The 18806-nt window shown below is 40.9% G+C and overlaps 1 protein-coding gene across 25 annotated transcripts in view; it reads left to right on the forward strand.

The window, feature by feature from the left end:
* kcnma1a (potassium large conductance calcium-activated channel, subfamily M, alpha member 1a) overlaps positions 1–18806 on the forward strand; it is a 140258-nt gene that overhangs the window by 89854 nt on the left and 31598 nt on the right. For 12 of the 25 annotated variants that reach the window (XM_035172184.2, XM_035172186.2, XM_035172188.2 and 9 more), the window contains exons 10-18: positions 2437–2547; positions 2678–2783; positions 3562–3644; positions 3741–3810; positions 4831–4986; positions 5636–5745; positions 5916–5984; positions 10028–10114; positions 10213–10289. In XM_035172184.2, the coding sequence (XP_035028075.1) occupies positions 2437–2547; positions 2678–2783; positions 3562–3644; positions 3741–3810; positions 4831–4986; positions 5636–5745; positions 5916–5984; positions 10028–10114; positions 10213–10289 (869 nt within the window). Of the gene's footprint in view, positions 1–2436; positions 2548–2677; positions 2784–3561; positions 3645–3740; positions 3811–4830; positions 4987–5635; positions 5746–5915; positions 5985–10027; positions 10115–10212; positions 10290–11659; positions 11669–15234; positions 15409–18806 lie in introns of all 25 variants that reach the window. The other 13 variants (XM_035172182.2, XM_035172183.2, XM_035172187.2 and 10 more) reach the window with 3 other exon arrangements.

Consider the following 18806-nt stretch of genomic DNA (forward strand, 5'->3'; position numbering starts at 1 on the left):
ACATGACTGATGTTTTTCGAAATGAGAGCCATCTTGGGCCAAACACTGCCGGCTGCCCGCAGACATCTCAGCTCATCAGCTTGTAAGACCACACGGCCAGCCCCCTTTTCGCTCGACTCGGGCCAACCGTGCAATCACGGCTGCTCGTTAGCTTCTCTTAAAGGACCGAGGCGACATCTGCGAAGAACATTATGTCCCTGCAACATCCACAATCTGCCATTCCTTCAATATGTCACAGCGCCCTGCCAAGTCCACTTCAGCTCAGCCCGACCCGGTCCATCTGGTGCAGGATAGGAGAGCGCTCAGTGATCTGGACCATGGTTTTCATCTGACAGAAATATCTCTGTTTCCTTTAAACCTGCCAGACTGAGTCAGATTTCAGTAAAGCTCTTTACAATTTTAGACGTTGACTGTTGTAGGTTAATGTGTAAGCCAGAGATTCCTTCTTGTATGTAGCGGCATGATAATATGTTGAGGGAAACCTGTCAAAACAAATCTAGTTCGATGATAAGAACTGGAACGTTGAACAAATATGACCACAGTATATGTTTTTTCTCGACTCGAGAGAGTAACGTAATACCCATAGTGCAAAGCCGTCCAGTGCCCAGGCACTCAGAACTGAAGTGGTTCAATTGTCTCCTGGCAAATCCTTGGAAGTAGTGGATGAGGCCATTGTCATTACACAGATTGCCTTACAGGTCTCCGTAGGCTAATTAGGGTGTGTGCCGAGCGTCCACACTAATCCACAGCAGTGCACGGCTGGATTCTACTGTTTGGATTTGGATGTCTGGTTTAGGGCTTTGGCAATAAGTCTTAGTGACATTTAACTGCAGAGGGGTAGTTCAGCTGACCACAGTGATAACAAAGCACATACTGCAGAGTGTCTTAAATCTCATAGATTAGTGTCATTAAAAGGCGTATAATACCCATGTGGTGGTTGTATACATATACTTATAGTGCTATTAGTATTCTTGTCCAAATGTTTGTCATACTACTACTTTATTAAAGCTTAACACTAGGGAACTCTCAAAGGGTCACAACGAGAATTTTGTTGAGGATTAGTTTAGCCTTCCCTTGCAATAAGTTTTGAGCTCTTTTACGTTACTTCCCAACAACCCAACCCTGAACCCCAATATCATTTCTGAATTTTTGTCCGAACTCAGCCCGGCCCAGTGAGTCCCAACAAGCTCAGTTCAGGTATCCACACTCTAATACGTAGCCCATTTCCACTCCACAATGAAGTATGCTCGGTACTACTGCTCAATAGTTGTGGTTATATCATTAGTGAAAGTAAACTTAAACTAATTCTTAGATTTAGAGGTCTCTAGAGATTCTATGGATTCATTCAGAACCAGTTCCTGTACAGCTGCATGGATACACATGATTGCACATATAGATATACACCTATACTGGAATGGCGTTGTTGCATGATGGGAACAAAACATATTCAAGAGAATGCTAAACACATTGCAGGGAAAGCAAAACTAATCCTCAAAGAAATTCTTCCTATATGACCCTTCGGGGTTCTGTATAAAAGTTCTACATTAAAATATTAAATGAATAAGATAACCAAAGTCAGACAGCATAACTTTATCCATTTTCTTGAGTTAAAGTGAATTCTCTCAACTCTGGGACATTAAAACTTAATATGTATTATTCAGAGGAGCCACAAGTTTTAATGCTGAGACAGTTAAGATATTAATACGACTTGGACTGTGACCAAACTGCCTCAGTCTTATTAAAATGAGCCTCGTATTCGATATAAACGTGAAGCAACCTTTGAACCTGCGCGCTCTGTCCCACAGTGCAGTCAGAGGACAGACAGGGACAAACGTAGTCTAATCTAACCTTGTGCTTCCGTACTGTTGTAATCAGCCCTGTCCACAGATGCCTCCGCTGCACACAACCCTGCCAGCGAGCTGTCAAATACTCTGAGGTCCTGTTTAGAATTTGTGTCAACCACAGGCCTCCGAATCACTTTGAAAGTTTCAAGTAATGTTCTGTATAAAAGCGCAAGCATATTGATGTACATGTCTTTGTCAACATCCATTCAGCTCACAGAGGGGCGGTTTGGCCGAAGGGACAGTTTTTATATTGAGAACGGATGACAGTCCAACCACTGTGGGCTGTGTGATTATATCTGAGATTTTCTAAAGTGGTTCAGAGTTGAGTGTTTGATTGCACTTGTCTTGCAGAATTTAACCACTTTCATTACATGGGGGAAAATATTCACTTATATGGCAAAAAAGATATAATTCACTTACTCTTTTGCTTTGAAACAACATTTCTTGACATGTATATAGATTTCTTTTTTTTCAGTCTACATTTGAGGTGGATGTTAGAGTGCTTGGGTTTAAATGATTATCTTTGGGAGACATGCCAGTGTCTGCAGTGATTAATGTTGCCCACTCAAGATGATTTCTTCCCCCCTTCCAGGCACATTGTGGTCTGTGGTCATATTACCCTCGAAAGTGTCTCCAACTTCCTCAAAGACTTCCTACACAAGGACAGGGATGATGTTAATGTTGAAATAGTTTTTCTCCATAAGTAAGTTAACTTTCTTTTCCTCACCACGTGTAGGTTAGCACTGAGCACAATGCTTTGAAACACAGTGGACATGTGTGCGTGAGGTATCCATACGTGCACTAACTCCTCTGCTCCTTCCTCTGTGTGCTAGTATTTCCCCTAATCTTGAGCTGGAAGCCTTGTTCAAACGCCATTTTACCCAAGTCGAGTTCTACCAGGGATCTGTTCTCAACCCTCACGATTTGGCCCGTGTGAAGGTACAGTCGACGACGGGACCCGTCAATGAAAACAAACTATCATTATAGACAACTGTGCTTGAACTTAAGTATAGATTAAAGAAAAAGGACAATAAGAATTGAATTGTTATTGAGAGTGCATTGAAACCATACAAAACATAGACTGTATACAAAGATTGACCACAAATCTCGATATCCAGAAATGAAGCCAAAAATATTCCACATAAGAACGCTGCCATCTTGCATTTATGACATCGTTTGGAGGCAGAGTCTGTGCAGAAGCAATCAGGGGAGGGGGATGCCCTGTTTTCATAGCATCAACTAATTACAACCAAACTTACTGGAAAAAGAAACACTTGAATAAGGATCAATGTGATAACCTAACATCACAGAAATTATCTTTGAGAAAAAATTATTAAGTTTGTACTTTGACTTTTTAGTCCATGTCCCATCCATTAATATGGAGGAGACGGGGCAGCCACCAGGGGGCCAACAACACGTTTTTGGCCTTAGTGGCGCCTTCATGTCTTTCATCTTTATATACAGTCTGTGGTGCAGAGGGGCAGAGATGAGATGCATCTCTGTTTCAGTTTTATTTGTATTTCTTAAACAAAATGGATATTAAAATAGAAGAAAAGAAAAAGACGATCAATATCATGAGAAAGTGTATTTATACTGGTCAGTGTTCAATCCACAGATTTATTGGATTTTATGGGAGAAAGCCACAGTTTGATAAAACCACTGTGTGCGCGTTAATAAATACCGACATGTAGTATAATGTTAACATGTTTGTTTCTAGATCGAGTCAGCAGATGCCTGTTTGATCCTGGCCAATAAATACTGCGCAGATCCTGATGCAGAGGACGCCTCAAACATCATGAGGTACTGTATCGTCTGGACTGAGAGAAAGTCCTGGAAACTGACCAGATATGATGTTACATAATCGCTGTTCCATGTGTTTGTCTGGTTTTCGTCTAGGGTCATTTCAATCAAGAACTACCATCCCAAGATCAGAATAATCACGCAGATGCTCCAGTATCACAACAAGGTAAGATGTTCTGGTGTCATGTGAGCTGTCGTTTCACCGCATCCTGACTGTTCCCTGTCCTCCCACGAATGGAGGAAGGTTCATGGCAGGAGATAAACCACCATCCTGTCTGCGTAACAGATGCTCTGTGCATTTAAGTAGATGGTTTCATCGTTGGGTTTTTAATTACATCACATGCATGACACATAATCTCTGAAAGGTCAACTCACTCCATTGCTCACACACTCATGAGTCATGACGGATCGTAATACATTAACCTCCGTTTTTTAAGTGATTCAATAACTAGATTGACACTTAACAAAAAGCTGTAGGGGCTACGCTCAGTTGTGTGATTTAGCTACGTGCATTTTATCATTTTTACGGCGAATTGCCTATTCAAGGTTTTTTAAAGTAAATACTTAGACGATACAAATCAGAGCGTTAGCAAACTGTAAAAATCCAACACAATAGTAGTTGTAAATGCCAAATTATTAAATAAACTACTCAGCAGATACAATATTGCTTTACAGTGATTTAAAGGAAGAGCTCATCTGGGCTGCGTCCACAATTATCTGCTTGTTCACTTATTCACTACACCACTAATAAATAGTTATTTCATTAGTGGGCAGAGATTTTGAACACTGACAGCTTTGACAGCACAGTCCATCCAACGCCATTATAAAACCACCAACTCCCCAAATATATCTGAATTTTTTCATCAAGATTCGCAAATTATTCTCTGAAGAATCCACAAACATTTAGAAAAATGCCCGATCTTGTAACATTAAAGAACGTGGAAAAAATATTCTAGGACCCGCACCAAAATTGAATTGCCTCTTCCCTGTCTCATTCTTCATCCTTCATCCTTCCACCAGGTTTTAATGATAATCTGCCGCAGTTATGCGTAGAGCTGCTAACTAACAGGCAAACAAAAGAAGAGATAATTAGCAAAATGTTTGAACTGTTCCTTGAAGAAATGTGAATCACCGGAGAAGTTTTTCTGCGTCTTGTGACCTCCTCTGTCCTTATCATGTGATGAAGGCCCATCTGCTGAACATTCCGAGCTGGAACTGGAAGGAGGGTGACGATGCAATCTGCCTGGCGGAGCTGAAGGCAGGCTTCATTGCCCAGAGCTGTCTAGCTCAGGGCCTCTCCACGATGTTGGCCAACTTGTTCTCCATGAGGTCCTTCATTGAGGTAACGCAGAGGACGAGAGATTAACTCGCCTCGCTGTGGTCACTCCCTCTGAACAGACTGATGTAATGCGGATGATTGAATCCTCACGTTGCATTTTTGTAAATGAGATGATTTATTCTGGGATTGAAGGTGAGGTTAACATAAATTGATACAGTAAGTTCTCTGCTGACAGATGGATCAGATCCATCACGCACACACACACACACACACACACACACACACACACACACACACACACACACACACACACACACACACACACACACACACACACACACACACACACACACAGAGCACATTCCCTGGGAAGTCTTGACGTCTCTGTCCAGAGAAAAGACTTCCATTAGAGTGTTTTCCGTCATCCTGGCACATCATATTTTACTGTGACATTTCATATGGAATCTGTTCAGTGTTTCTGTGGCTCAGTATTGAAGAGGTGCTTGCTTCTATCAAAGAACTGTTCTCATGTCATAAAGATGATGGATCAGTTTATAATGACCAGGCTGAGGTTGTGGGGGGGAACATCTGCAGACCACATTGGACTGCTGCTGGAAGGAAAACACTGTTTTGGGGCTTCTTTTTTTTTTCTTCCTTTCTTTTTTAGCTTCATCTGTGACATTTCCGTGCTTGTACTTTTTTTTGTTGTCAGATTGAGGAGGACACATGGCAGAAGTATTACCTTGAAGGAGTGGCTAATGAGATGTACACAGAGTATCTGTCCAGTGCCTTTGTGGGCCTCTCGTTCCCCACTATCTGTGAGTAAGTATCACTCTGTACCCACTCAGCAAGCCCACTGTCAATGGTAGGTAGCCCACGTGAAGAGAAAGGGTCTGTGTGGATGTGAGGATGTGGATTTCACAGGTTTTTCCAAACACATCAGACGTCTGCCTGTAATCTGCTCTGCTCTAATGAGTGCACGTGTTTTACAGGCTGTGTTACGTGAAGCTGAAGCTGTTACTCATTGCCATCGAATACAAGTCCGAGCAAAGAGAAAGCAGGTTTGTATAATGTATCCACTTCATCTGTGGCCACAGTGAAAACTACTGATCATTTTCTCTTAATAATATGTCTGATATTTTCTTTCCCCAAATCCTCTTTGCAGCTCTGATCACAGCTGATATTAGTTTAAATGAAACTGTAACTTGCTGATATGATTTAATGTTACGGTTAATCTTTATTTTCTAATACATTGAATAAATAATGTTTTACCTTATGAAGCTGCAATTGTGGTTTTAATAGTAGAAATAAATTTAATTTAAAATTGAATTTAATCTGGATTTTAGATGGTTTCATTTGAGTCCAGTATTACATGGGAAAGTAGCAAAATATCCACATAATTTCATGGAAAATTTGATTAAAATGGACTGAGACAACTCACTGTACGTCCTTGGTGGAAGTAACATATTCCCAAGGCTGATATCAGACCTCGCAGGCTAAAATAAAGTGTTTGTTTCAGACAAGTAACAGACGACTATACTGGATCAACACAACATCCAAACACCTTATTGTCAGTTTAGAGATACAGTCACATCTAAGTCACCGATCTGCGTCACTATGTTTCACTGATTCTACTGTGTCCTTGTGCAGCCTGGATATGATAACCACTAACTCTACTAACTCAACAACATGAAGTGTTATTTACTCATTAATCTCAATTGCCAAACCCCCACCAACCCTCCCCCACTCATATATGCCAAAGTTGCAAAGCTAACGAAGGTCATTCTGATTTTTGTGTACATATTATATAGTTTACTAGAATGTAAACTGTACACTTGAAAATATAAAAATGGCCAACACTTGCCACTACATTAGAATTCAACCTTTACACTTTAGTGTTAGAAATCTTGTTTATAATATAGGACATTTTAAATATACTTTGATGGTATAAATTTCCTTATATCTAAAGCTTATTAATAAAATTTCTAATAATTTTCAGTGACGTTTGATGTCATCATTCTCTTATCAAAAGTTAACCTCTGTTACAAACATTTTTTTTTTTTAAATTAACAGTCATTTTTAGGTGCCAGGAGCTCAACATTAGACGAGCATGACATACAGTACACAGCCACATGGAGGCGCACCAACAAAATAGGCCCGAAAAACACTAGCAACAGTTTTATTTTCCTCTTCGTCGATGTTCATGATAACATGTTTGATTTGAGATTTCTTCTTGTTGTTTGCAGAAGCCGAAAGCGGTATGCCCTCTACCTTATCTAACTTCCAAAGTTCCACCCAATCTCCACCACTTTAAAGCTTCCGACTTTGGGAGTTTCCCCCCCCAAGGATATTCCCCCACACACTATCACACAGGCCTCTCTTTTTTTCTAACTCTCTTTTATGGTGTCCCTTGTGCTTAATGCACTAACTTCTTTGCAGGCAGAGGGAGGATAGAATAAATTGGACGTGTTTGTAGAAGTGCTGTTTCTTTGTCTTTGCTGTCGTCAGTGTACCAAGGCCAAACGCTCACCCTCTCCATATCTACCTCTTATTTGATCTTTGGATCTTTTCAGTTTTTGTCCTTTTACCAGTTCCCCTGCTTAGTTTATTTCTCTCACTTTCAGTTCTTTTTTTCCCCCCAGTGTTGCTCCGTTTCTTACCCTGCTGTACTTTAGCCTTGCCTGAGCTAATTATTCCACTCATGGTGTTTTGAAATCATCGCCTGAACCGTCCTTCATGGTTCTATGACTCCGGGTCATTGAGGAGTTTATATACTCACACACCTCACACTTCAGATGTGGTGTCAATAAACACTGATAATCTGTTGTTCTACACTTTTGTATTTAATCCTGAAACAAACTGACTGACTTTCTGCCATTGCTTTAGGCAGTGGCTGATACGATAGTGCTTCTTTTTCCTCCTGGTTTTATTACACCAGCAGCACCTCACACACCTTTGTTTTCTCTCCATCACTTCACACACTAGGAAAGGCATGGAGCTGTTGAGTTTGGATAGCGCTAAGTTTATCCAAAGCGAAATTAAATAACCACAGGCTACAATGTTCACAAGTGCCCCGCATTTCACTTTTGCATTCCACCACCCTCTCATGTTGTCATTGCTATATGTATCTCCATCTGTGCATGTACGTGTGTCTGCGTCTGTGTGTTTATGTGTGTTTATGTGTGTTTGTGTGTGTTTGTGTGGGTGCGGTTACCTTGACAGGGAGAGAGTGAATGTGTGTGTGCGTTTCATGTGTATTTTTGTACATCTCATCCACCATGTACAGTCATGCTCGTGTGTCTATCGAGTAGATGTTCTTAAGTGAGGTCACTTCCTGTCAGTTTGGTGTTTGAGAAACAATCCAACTGCACAGAAGTTACTGCAACCGTCTGCATCTACGTACCTGTCCCTATACCTGTACTGCAGTATGCATCTCTGTTTGATTATCGTCCTCTTCATGCTGTTTGGTAACTGCATGCTCTGACACGATCACATACAGTGTTCGATTGCTTGCCTTGTTGCTCACAATATGAGGTTTTGATGCTTTTTTTTTTTTAAAGCTTCGACTCATCAGTTTGCACCCGACTGAAGAGAAATGTCTGGGATAGATTCACCTGTAAAATCTCAGATTTGGGCAGCAATGTTTGTGGAACTGTCTTGATCTATTTCTTTCATTTGATCTATTTCTTTCATTTCTTTTGACTAAAGTGCATGCCAGGCTCACTGCCTGTTTACTTCTCTGGGGGCCATTAAATCTGAGCGAATGTTACATGCTATTTTACTTCTTGCAGAGTGGAAAGACAAATCTGATCTGCATGACTGGTGCAATTTGATCACACCTCCTGAATGTGTATGGATTCAATTGCTCCCTTAATATTTTTGTTTGTTTTCTCCAGTGAAACCTGTTTTCAGGGCCCAGAGGAAAGTAGCTACTGCCCTGAGACTACACAGATACCGCACCATTTCAGAATTACCTAATAAATAAGAATAGGCTCGATAAATAAATACATAAAATATATAAATTGATATTTATAATACAAAGATTAATTTCAAGTTGACACCCCCAACATTGAACCATGAGATAAGTATTATTATCACATAAAACGAACAAATGTTATGTTACAAAATAGAGCAAATGCAATAATGAAGAATTAAATGTCCATCAGCTTTCCCCTGGGCTCTTATTCTGAAGGAGTGTGACCTTTTAAAAGAGTTGTGGGTTCAGTGTCTTGGTTTCTTAGTTCACACTCACATCATTGATGATTGTTGCCCACAGGTAACCATTAATGACCAGTGTGTGTGTGTGCGTGCGTGTGTGAGCGTAAGCGTACAGTATGTGTGTGTGGTCTACTCTTTGTCTCAGTCTAATTAATGGGGAATGATACAGCCAGTCGCTTAAAGTGCTTGGGGTAGTAAATTGGGTCTCACCCATAATAAAAAAAAAAGTCGTACTAATATATAATACGCTGTCGTACAGTAAGAGTATAAAATCTTAGGTCAATATTGACCTGGCTGGAAATGCATTGTAATTATTTCCACACTATAATTCAACAGAGAAGAGTCACTGCTGATTTTTAAGAGACATTAGGAGTCACTGAGCAGAATCAGCCTTTAGTGTTAATAAAGGAAACGAGCTGTTCATTCCCTTGCATCCCACTGTCCGATACTAACCGAGATAATGACACTTACTGTACATTCTCTGTTCTCAGCGGCCGTCATAACATCTGTTTTGACTCTAGATGACTGTATTTGAGTGCTGAGGCTAAAACTCCTCCATGGCCATGATTTTAATTCTCTCTGCCCCCCCCCCCCACCCCCACCCTCACCCCGGGCAGTTCGATGCCACCCTGTAAAGAAAATAATTAAAATTCACAGTGTGCGATCATACTGTTCTGTACATTCTGTCCATCCGTGTGAGCACCACATCGGCAAAAATTGTCCCAAATTACAACACAGCACAACACAGAGAAAACCAAGCTCTCGATTGAAGGCCTCAACAAGTGTGTGTGTACCATTCCTCTTGATTAGCGTGTTGTGTGCGTGGACGGAGCGTTGTCCCGGCACTAACGACCGCCATTTGTCTCGTTTCTCTTGACTTGTCCAGCATCCTCATCAACCCGGGGAACCACGTCAAGATGCAGGAGGGAACACTTGGGTTCTTTATCGCCAGTGACGCCAAAGAAGTGAAGAGGTAAAACCCAGTCGTCCCAATGAACCCACTCAACAGCTGATTATTTCAAGTGCTAAACATTTTTCACTTTTCACCGTGTTTCTTTTTTCTTTTTCCAGAGCTTTCTTCTACTGCAAAGCTTGTCACGATGACATCACAGACCCTAAGCGGATCAAGAAGTGTGGCTGCAAACGACGTGAGTATGGCTGCGCCTTTATTTTGCCCCCCCGTTGACTCCCTCTCTCCCTCCCCTCCTCCCCCCTCCCAAACCTACCCGTGGGTCCGTCCGTCCCATTATACGTGAGGTTTTTTACCAGTTCGTACTCTAATGTTTTGCCTCTCATTGTTCCTCTGTACTGTGGTACAGGTGATTTTACTGTGTGTTTTCATACCATTATACCCTCATAGGAAAGTGTTTACTCTGGGTCTCATTTGAATTCCCATAACATTCATTAGGGTATGCTCCTCAGTCTGTAACTGACTTTTATTTTATTGCTAAAATCTCAGCGTTGTCCTCGGGTGTGTTTTCTAATTGGTTTAATCATTGAATCACATGTTTATTTATGCTAAAAGTAAGGTAAAGGGATTTTTCAAGTGTTAAAACTAATTGAGAAAGACACAGCGGATAAAGCTGATTGTTGACAGCTGTGCACACGAAAAAGAAAAAGAATCTATACAAAAGGTTGTAAATACGATTTTATCATTGATATTTTGGACATATAAAAATGCATAGATAGTAACTCCCACAGTAAATCTCACAGTATATGAGATTTGTGCAATTTATAATTTCTCTGCTCAAGACAATACGATTTTACTTCTCATATTTAAAGTACAAGTGGACATGACCTACTTTGTTATATCACTTATAAATAAATCATCTTAGAGTATTAAAAGTATTGGGGTCAGCCACATTATAATATTTACAATGTTCCAGCGCGTAAACACACTGTGCTGTTAATTGTTATATTCTGTTCACCACAGGCCAGTAAAATAACTCGCTAGTTTCCCCCTATTCGTATGCAGACATGACATTATCATTAAGGCAGGAACAGCATGTGAATACAACCTGACCTATGTGCACTAGTCACTTGTCAGGACATTTTAGCTGCTGGATAAATAATTCAGGTGAATATCCCCATATTTCCACTAAAGGTCACAGACAATTACAGTAAAGCAGCCTGGTGGAGACAAAACCTGCTTTTAAAACAGACACCCATCGTTTCCTTCTTTTGTCTTTGTCATGTTAATGAATCTGACTTTTTTTAATTTGTTCTTACCTCTGCCAGGCCTTTCACACTCTAGTTTCATTTAGATAAACTGTAAACTGTTTTCCGCTGATGGACGTAGCTTTTAAACAAACCTTATTACTGTAGTTTCCAACAATTGCATTTAGAAAGATGACAGCTCCAATGGGAGTCTGTCCCACACAATGTTCTGTTCTATCATGTTTTGTTCTCTTTTGTTGTTTTTCCCATGTTTCTTTATGACCAGTGACACATTTTTCGATGTATTTCCTTCCCTGCTGCCATTGGAAAACGCCACTTTATTTTAACTACTCGCTGGTAGTGATTTATTGTGAGTAAAAACAAAAGGGTTTCATTTACCCAGGGTGCAGTGCAAGTGTTTTTTATTTTCCTCTTCAGCAAATAGTATACTGTATCTATGTTGCATGAACCAGTGTAGCTTCTGCATCCCTCTCCTTGCCTCTCATTTCTACACTGTGCTCAGACCAGAACCAAAACAGCACATATCGAACTCACACCAGCGTCAGTTCTCCTCCTCCTCAATGGCCCAGTTAGCTCAAGCTCTGACGAGCTGGAAAAGGCAATTAAATAGAGTGTGACTTAATCACATGTGGCCGATGATCTCTCAATTTTTCCTCACTATTTTGATCATCAAACCAAACTCGTACTTGGCAGCTGAAAGCCAATCTGCTGCGAGTCTTCTGTCATTATCCGTGATTAACCTCCTCCAAGTGTCATGCTCCGAGAAAGCGCAGAGAGGACGTAATAAAATTCTGGGATGTCGTACGTTAATCATGGATTTAGAGGAGCTAACGCAAACAGAGGAAAATGATCAAGGATCACTGAGATCTTAAATTGATCTGCTTTCTGTCAAACCAGGTTTTGAGTGCGGCCTTGCTTTCAGAGAGCAGAAAATGTCCTTGTGGGAAGTTTTTCAAATCCTAACCGGTGTCGGCTGCCAAAACACAATCAAAACAATCTGGCCTCCCCCCCCACCCCCCCCTTTTGCCCCACTTCTCTGTGATCTCAGCCCCGTTTCTAAACTCTGGGTCCTCGCCTGGCTACGGCTGGGGTTTCAGAGATCATCGGTTCCTTTCCGAATTTAAATGTCAGCGCATCAGCCTCGTGGAGTTCAGATCTGGACAGTCCGAGGGCCTGTTTTCTTTTTATTTCTTCTTTTTTCCTTTGAACTCACTGCACTGGGTGAAATGTCCGCGCGCAATAGGAGTATTAATTGTCATAGCAATACATTGCCACTAGATGGTGGTGCCCTGCCAGGGTCATGTCCAATATGACTTAATGAAAATGGTGATGTCTGTAGAGGAAACTCAAATCCCCTAGAACCTGTTCAGCAAGAATGCAAGGACTAGATGTGTTTTTAATCAACATTTAATTCAATCAAAACCTGAGTCTACAGTTAGATAAATTCATCATCTAGTATAGTAAGGCTTGTGTGAATTTGCCATTTCAAGGAAAAAATATTTATGCACTGTTTGTTGCTGCTGAAAAGCTCAGGCCATTTTTCCCTGCACTCTTGTTGAATAAGGGGGATCTATCAGAACGGTGCTTTCTTCGGGACATCCTCTGGATTCAACACAGCGCCCTGATAGCTTCTGTTTGAGTCTGTTGTGCTTTAATGGAGTTTAAGAGGTGGTGACCGATCAAACCCACGCACACAGTTTATCAGGGCAGCCGTCGTGTTGAATCCTCAAACGGGGAATGCCCTGAAACGAACACCTCACGATCCTGTAGGCCGGAATCTGGGTATTTGTGAAGTCAGAAGTCCAAGACATTGTCAGTGTGTCTGTGAGTCTTTGTGTGTGTTGTCCATCGCTCACCCTCCTCGTGTCAGCAATTCACACTGTACCATACATATACCGTGGTCCCAGTGCCCCCGTGCGAAAACTCTGAAGTTGAGAAGTTTCAGCATGAACTGAAGGCCTTGCTGCACTTGTCTGCCATGTCTCCAAAACTGTTTCATCACTGTGAACAGTTATATCTGTACCCCCCCTTGTTGCTGAGAACTAAAGTATTTCTGCATGCTCTTATAAGGCACATGTGCATGCTAGACGATACAACAGTCCCTGATGCCTCCATCCCATGGGTTGTGATCTGGGTTCCCCATTCTTTTCTTGGCCAGAGGCTGAAACGTATATCACTTAATTCAGGACCTTATTTCCCGATGTGACTCGGAGTCAAAGATGCTGAGAGTGTCTCTGTAAAGGTGCCAGACATTATTAGGCCGCTGTCTGCTCGCACCTTGGCAATGAGAGAATGGGGACCAGGGACTGTTTCTGCTCAGAGTCACGGCAATCTAGAGACGCTGCTCTGGGAACTTTCACTCCTGCTCCCCTCGGGGTTTAGGGCTTCACACAACAGCCACACACACACACATAGAAAGTAGATGCTTTACAGTATTGTGGCTGCAGGCTAGCTGGTAGTTAAGGACTTCTACAGTGGTACAGTTCTGCAGACTGCACATCCAATCTCACCTGAACAAGAGCACGTAATCTCTGGATTGGCAGCTTTGTAAAGCGACTGAAAAGAAAGATCAGTGAAATACCCGAGTTCCCAGTGTTTTAGATATGACATGTGGGATTTGGCTAACAAACAATAAAGCACCTCCTATAAACCAGATGCTGAAATGTGAATTTCAAAATATCATGAGAGACTATTAGTCCACAGTTTTACCCCACGACTTTATTGTGTGAAGACAATATAACAACATATTGTAGGGTGCTAGAGAACAACTGTTTATTGGAACTTGGTAACTGCAACAACTTCTGTAGTTAAAGATAATAACTAATATATAACAAATACGAACATGCAAAGAACATCCATGTTACGCTACACAACTTAATTTACACCTGACACCTCACAGCAACAATACACAGTATTTGTTTGACCTCATAAATTGAAATTATTTGGAGAAAATGAGTTGAGGTTTTAAAATTATTATTATTATTAATGCAAAAGCACAAAAACATATTTTTTAAATATGATAAACAACTGACAACAACACCTACATTTGGTAACATTAACACATGAACCTGATTTAGTAATAGAACGAATGCTAAGCTATCATTTGCTTTCTAACATAAGCTACCAAGTAGCAGCAAAAGGAGGAATGTCCTCCTCTTTCAAAAGTCACATGGGCTCACTTTAAATGAACTCTGATAATTACTGAATATAAAACATGTAAACAATTTAATGTAGTTACAGTGTTTCTGCACACATGCACATCAGAGTGAAGCTTCCCCCGGGGAGCAGAGCAGTGAAGACGCAGGTCTGACTCGAGCATGAATTGGCAAAGTCTATAGCCAGTTGAATAGTGTGATGCCTTGGACAGAGCCGCTACAGCTGCATGATGGGATACAGGTACGTGATCCACTCGTTCAGCCCAAATGGATAGAGGATGTTCAAATGTATGAAACATTGTATGAGGTTTGCTGCTCAAGACATTGCTCATGCCTCTCTCCCCCGAATGCCTCCCTCCCTCAACCCCCTTTCCTCACCCCTCTTTCCCACTGTTATAGTTTTGCCTTTTGACCTGTTACAGCCTTAGCACACAGCTTGACCCCTAGAGAACCAGTCAAAGTGAACGAATCATACTATAAACAGCATTATTACATCACCAAATTGGATCAATGAATTGTCGAAGTCTAAAAAAAGAAAGTAATTTGACGATTTCCTGAATGAAATTTGATTTTAGATCGGAATAAGTCTCTGCACTTGCACTGTGTTGTTTAACTTTGGGGCTCAAGCCTGTGGGAGCGGGTGGCTAAGGCTTGCACTTTCTGATGAAGTTACCTTCCGACTTCCCCTGGATGAATAATTTCTCCTCTTGCCATTAACCTGCTGATTTTCCTCTCCTCTCATCCCAAAACATGACTGTAGCCAAGATGTCCGTCTACAAACGAATGAAACTGGCATGTTGTTTTGATTGCGGCCGTTCAGAGCAAGACTGCTCTTGCATGTCAGGCAGTGTACATAGTAACATGGACACCCTTCAGAGGGCCTACCCACTTTCCTCTGTCTCTGTTCATGATTGCGCAACCACTTTACGTGCCTGTAAGTGACACCGCCCAACACATGCTGTTACGTGTCTGTGGTGTGTGCTCTGTGTGTGTGTGTCGTGCCATGCAGAGGCACGTGTGTGTACGTGTGTGTGTGTCCGTGTGTCTGTGATGTTGTCCACGTGGTGTACTCTGTTAACTGTGACTCCGTAGTTGTGGATTATGGGAATTTGTTTGTTATATTTCTGTCTATCAAATATTATAAATATAAGTTTTTAGCTAGTTGTTTTTGACCTACTTGCATCTTTATCCATCTATCTCTATATCTCTGTATCTATATCCTTATTTCTTTATCGCTCTCTCTATTTCGCTATAGTTTTATCTCGAATTCTCTATATCTCTAATTGTATCTATATTTCTATCTCAATTTTTCTATATCTCTATTTCTTTATATTTCCATATCTATTTATCTTTATCTCTACTCGATTTATCTATATCTCTTTCTCCATTTCTTTGTATCTATCTCCATTTATCTATATCTATATATCTATTTCTTCTTAACTCTATCTTTATTTCTTTATATCTATATCTCTATTCATCTTTATCTCTTTCTTTATATCTCTATAGCTCTATATCTAGTTATTTATATCTCTATCTAAATGTTTCCATATCTCTATGTCTATTTCTCTATCTCTCTATCTCTATTTCTCATTATCTATAGCTCTCTCTCTCTATCTCTCTCTATCTATACCTCTTCATCACCTTTACTTTATTTTGTTCACACTTGATTTCTCACCCTTGTGTTCAGCTCTTTCTCATTATTATTTGACTGGTCTTATACCCTGAGTGTAATGTGTGTGTGGTGGGTCCAGTGGTGGTGTGGCTCTGTGGTGCTGCTGCTGTACCGTTCAGTACTGTAGGTGTTAGATATGTTGCACCACTCATGCAGTTGTGTGATTGTATCACTATTAGAGTTGGTGTTGATTTGTCTTTTAAGGTAAGATATCTTTGTACACAAAAATGGAATATATTCGTCTTTATTCTCAAGGTGTTATATTGCTATTTAATGTTTGTTTGTTTATTGATGTCTTATATTTTACTTTGGAGGTATACACTGTTTTCAGTTTGTTCACGTTTCAGTTAAAGCGTTTTTTTCATTTTTAAAATTAGTCCTGAACTCTTTTGTCCTATTTTACTTTGATTTTTTTCTTTTTTTACCTTTGACTTAGCTTCCCTGAGCTACTGTGCAAGGTTTTTAATTTTTACACTGCACAGTTGAAGATAAGTATCCGTTAAGGTGCTCAGTCATCCAGGTCATAGTATCTGCAGGAGTTGCACATGACCACGGGCGACTGGACCTGCTTGTGTTTCTCATCCAAGAGGCTTCTTCATTTCAGTCACTAAACACTTTGGAACAAATTCCCTTCGACCTGAGCAGGAGTATGAGATGGAATTGCAGGAAACGTGCAGAATACAGGAACCACTTTTATTTCGAGATGCAGGCATCAAAACGTAATCAGTTTTTCATCTGGACTCAAACTGTGAAAATCCTCTGAGCTGAAAGAATCCTGCAGAAATCTCAGAACAAACAACTCAACGTGAGAGTGAGACACATTTCACAACAAGGCTGACCAGCAGAGACGTGGACAGAACTGAAGAAGCCTCTTGGATATGATTTGAAACATCTTCAAGAATCACAAGCAAGTCCAGTCACCTGTGTTCTCATGTGCAACTCCTCAAGATGTATAATAATGTCCTGCTCTGATTGCAGCTTTGATTTTCTTAAGATCAGTCTATACAACTCGTAATGTATATAGCCTTAGCCAGGAGAAAGGAAGTGGATGAGGAGGGTAGAGGTGAGGTGCAGAGAGAGAGAGAAGTTTTCTTCGAGCAGGAAAGAGGACAAAAAGGTAGATAAGGGAAAAGGAGAGGGGAGAGAAAACACAAAATGAGAATTACAAAAAAGGTGATGTCGGCTTGATAAAGAAAAAGGTAAGAAGAGGACGGCTCCCCTCCTTCTCGTTTTCCTTTTGAGTGGATACTAAATACAAAATTGTCCGTCAATTAGACATGGCAGCGGCAGGCCTCACTATCAAAGCGTTGGGTTCAGACATACAGATCTGATTTCCTTCTCAACATTCTCCCACCGTCTGCCGACTCAGCCTAGATTAGTGTCAAACAAGCCATGATGAGTTTGGCTTGGCCTCTTGTAGTTCAGCCTGCGCTGATATCCCCCGATACCAATTACTGGCCATTACATGGTTACTGATCTCACTTCTCCCTCAACCCCCTGTAGGATTTCAGGAAAGCCTCCTCTGTCTTAGATTTCCTTCCCTTTTTAACTCTGACTTTGTCTGAACAAAGTGAGTTTATTGAAATAGTGCATTGGGCTTTGTCAGTCAGGGATTGCGGGATTTCCTCTCCCCATTCCTCCCCCCCCCCCACTCCCACTACACTGAGAGGATAAGACGTCTTTATCCATGATGACTTCATGCTCTTGTACATCCGAGCCAGATTTGTCTGGCCCCTAGTATTTGGATAATTGATTTCTTGGATAGCACTGTTTAATTTAATGCATCCTGTGATCTGATGCAAGTCACATTTATGCTTCACAGTGGAATACACTCACCTCTTTAATGGTGACATGAACATAAACCTTGCTATTGCTTTATGGGCTTTAATGATATGATATTTTAATGAATAGCCTCTCATCCAAAGGGTTTAGTGAGTAATGTGGTATTTGATGAAATAAGATAAACCTTGAGCTAAAGTGGACGAATTAGCCAACCAGATTAATTCAGTCTTCTGTTGTTCGGGATTGTACACATACAGTGATGTTGGAGTTTAGTCAGATGTTGAATTATTGGAGTGAAACATGAAGATGAGACATAGGCTTCAGTTTTAAGGAAACTTTTGCAGATTTTGCGGAATTTAAGTTCTTTCTATATTTAATGTGTAGTCAAAACTATAGTTTAAAGCAAACATTATATTTGCAGATGAACATTTAGACAAAGTTATTGTGTGATTGGTGGGATTTGTGTGTACGCTAAATTTTAGAAATATTGTCTCAGAAGTTTTTTTAGCTGGATCATCAGTTTATTTTTGGTCTGTATATTAGTTACATGCATTCTTACTTGTGACCTGATTGTCACCACAGTCTGGGTTTATATACTCCAGAGGTTGACGCTTCTATAATCGGAGCTATGGACAAGGGTAGGGGGCTCCGAGCTCGGGAGATGCTTTCGGCTATAGTCCACAACCTTCTGGGCTGTGTGTGTGTGTGTGTGTGTGTGTGTGCGTGTGCGTGCGTGCGTGCGTGCGTGCGTGCACTTCTAGTGTGTGTAACAACATGCACTTTCTATCTCTTGTGTTTCTGGATGTGTTTGTATCTGCATCTCATTGCCGGGGACCTTATCTGTCCTGACACGGAAATTATGTTTGCATTTTCATTTT

The sequence above is a fragment of the Hippoglossus stenolepis genome, chromosome 12, assembly GCF_022539355.2.
Source record: "Hippoglossus stenolepis isolate QCI-W04-F060 chromosome 12, HSTE1.2, whole genome shotgun sequence".
NCBI classification, from domain to species: Eukaryota; Metazoa; Chordata; class Actinopteri; order Pleuronectiformes; family Pleuronectidae; genus Hippoglossus; species Hippoglossus stenolepis.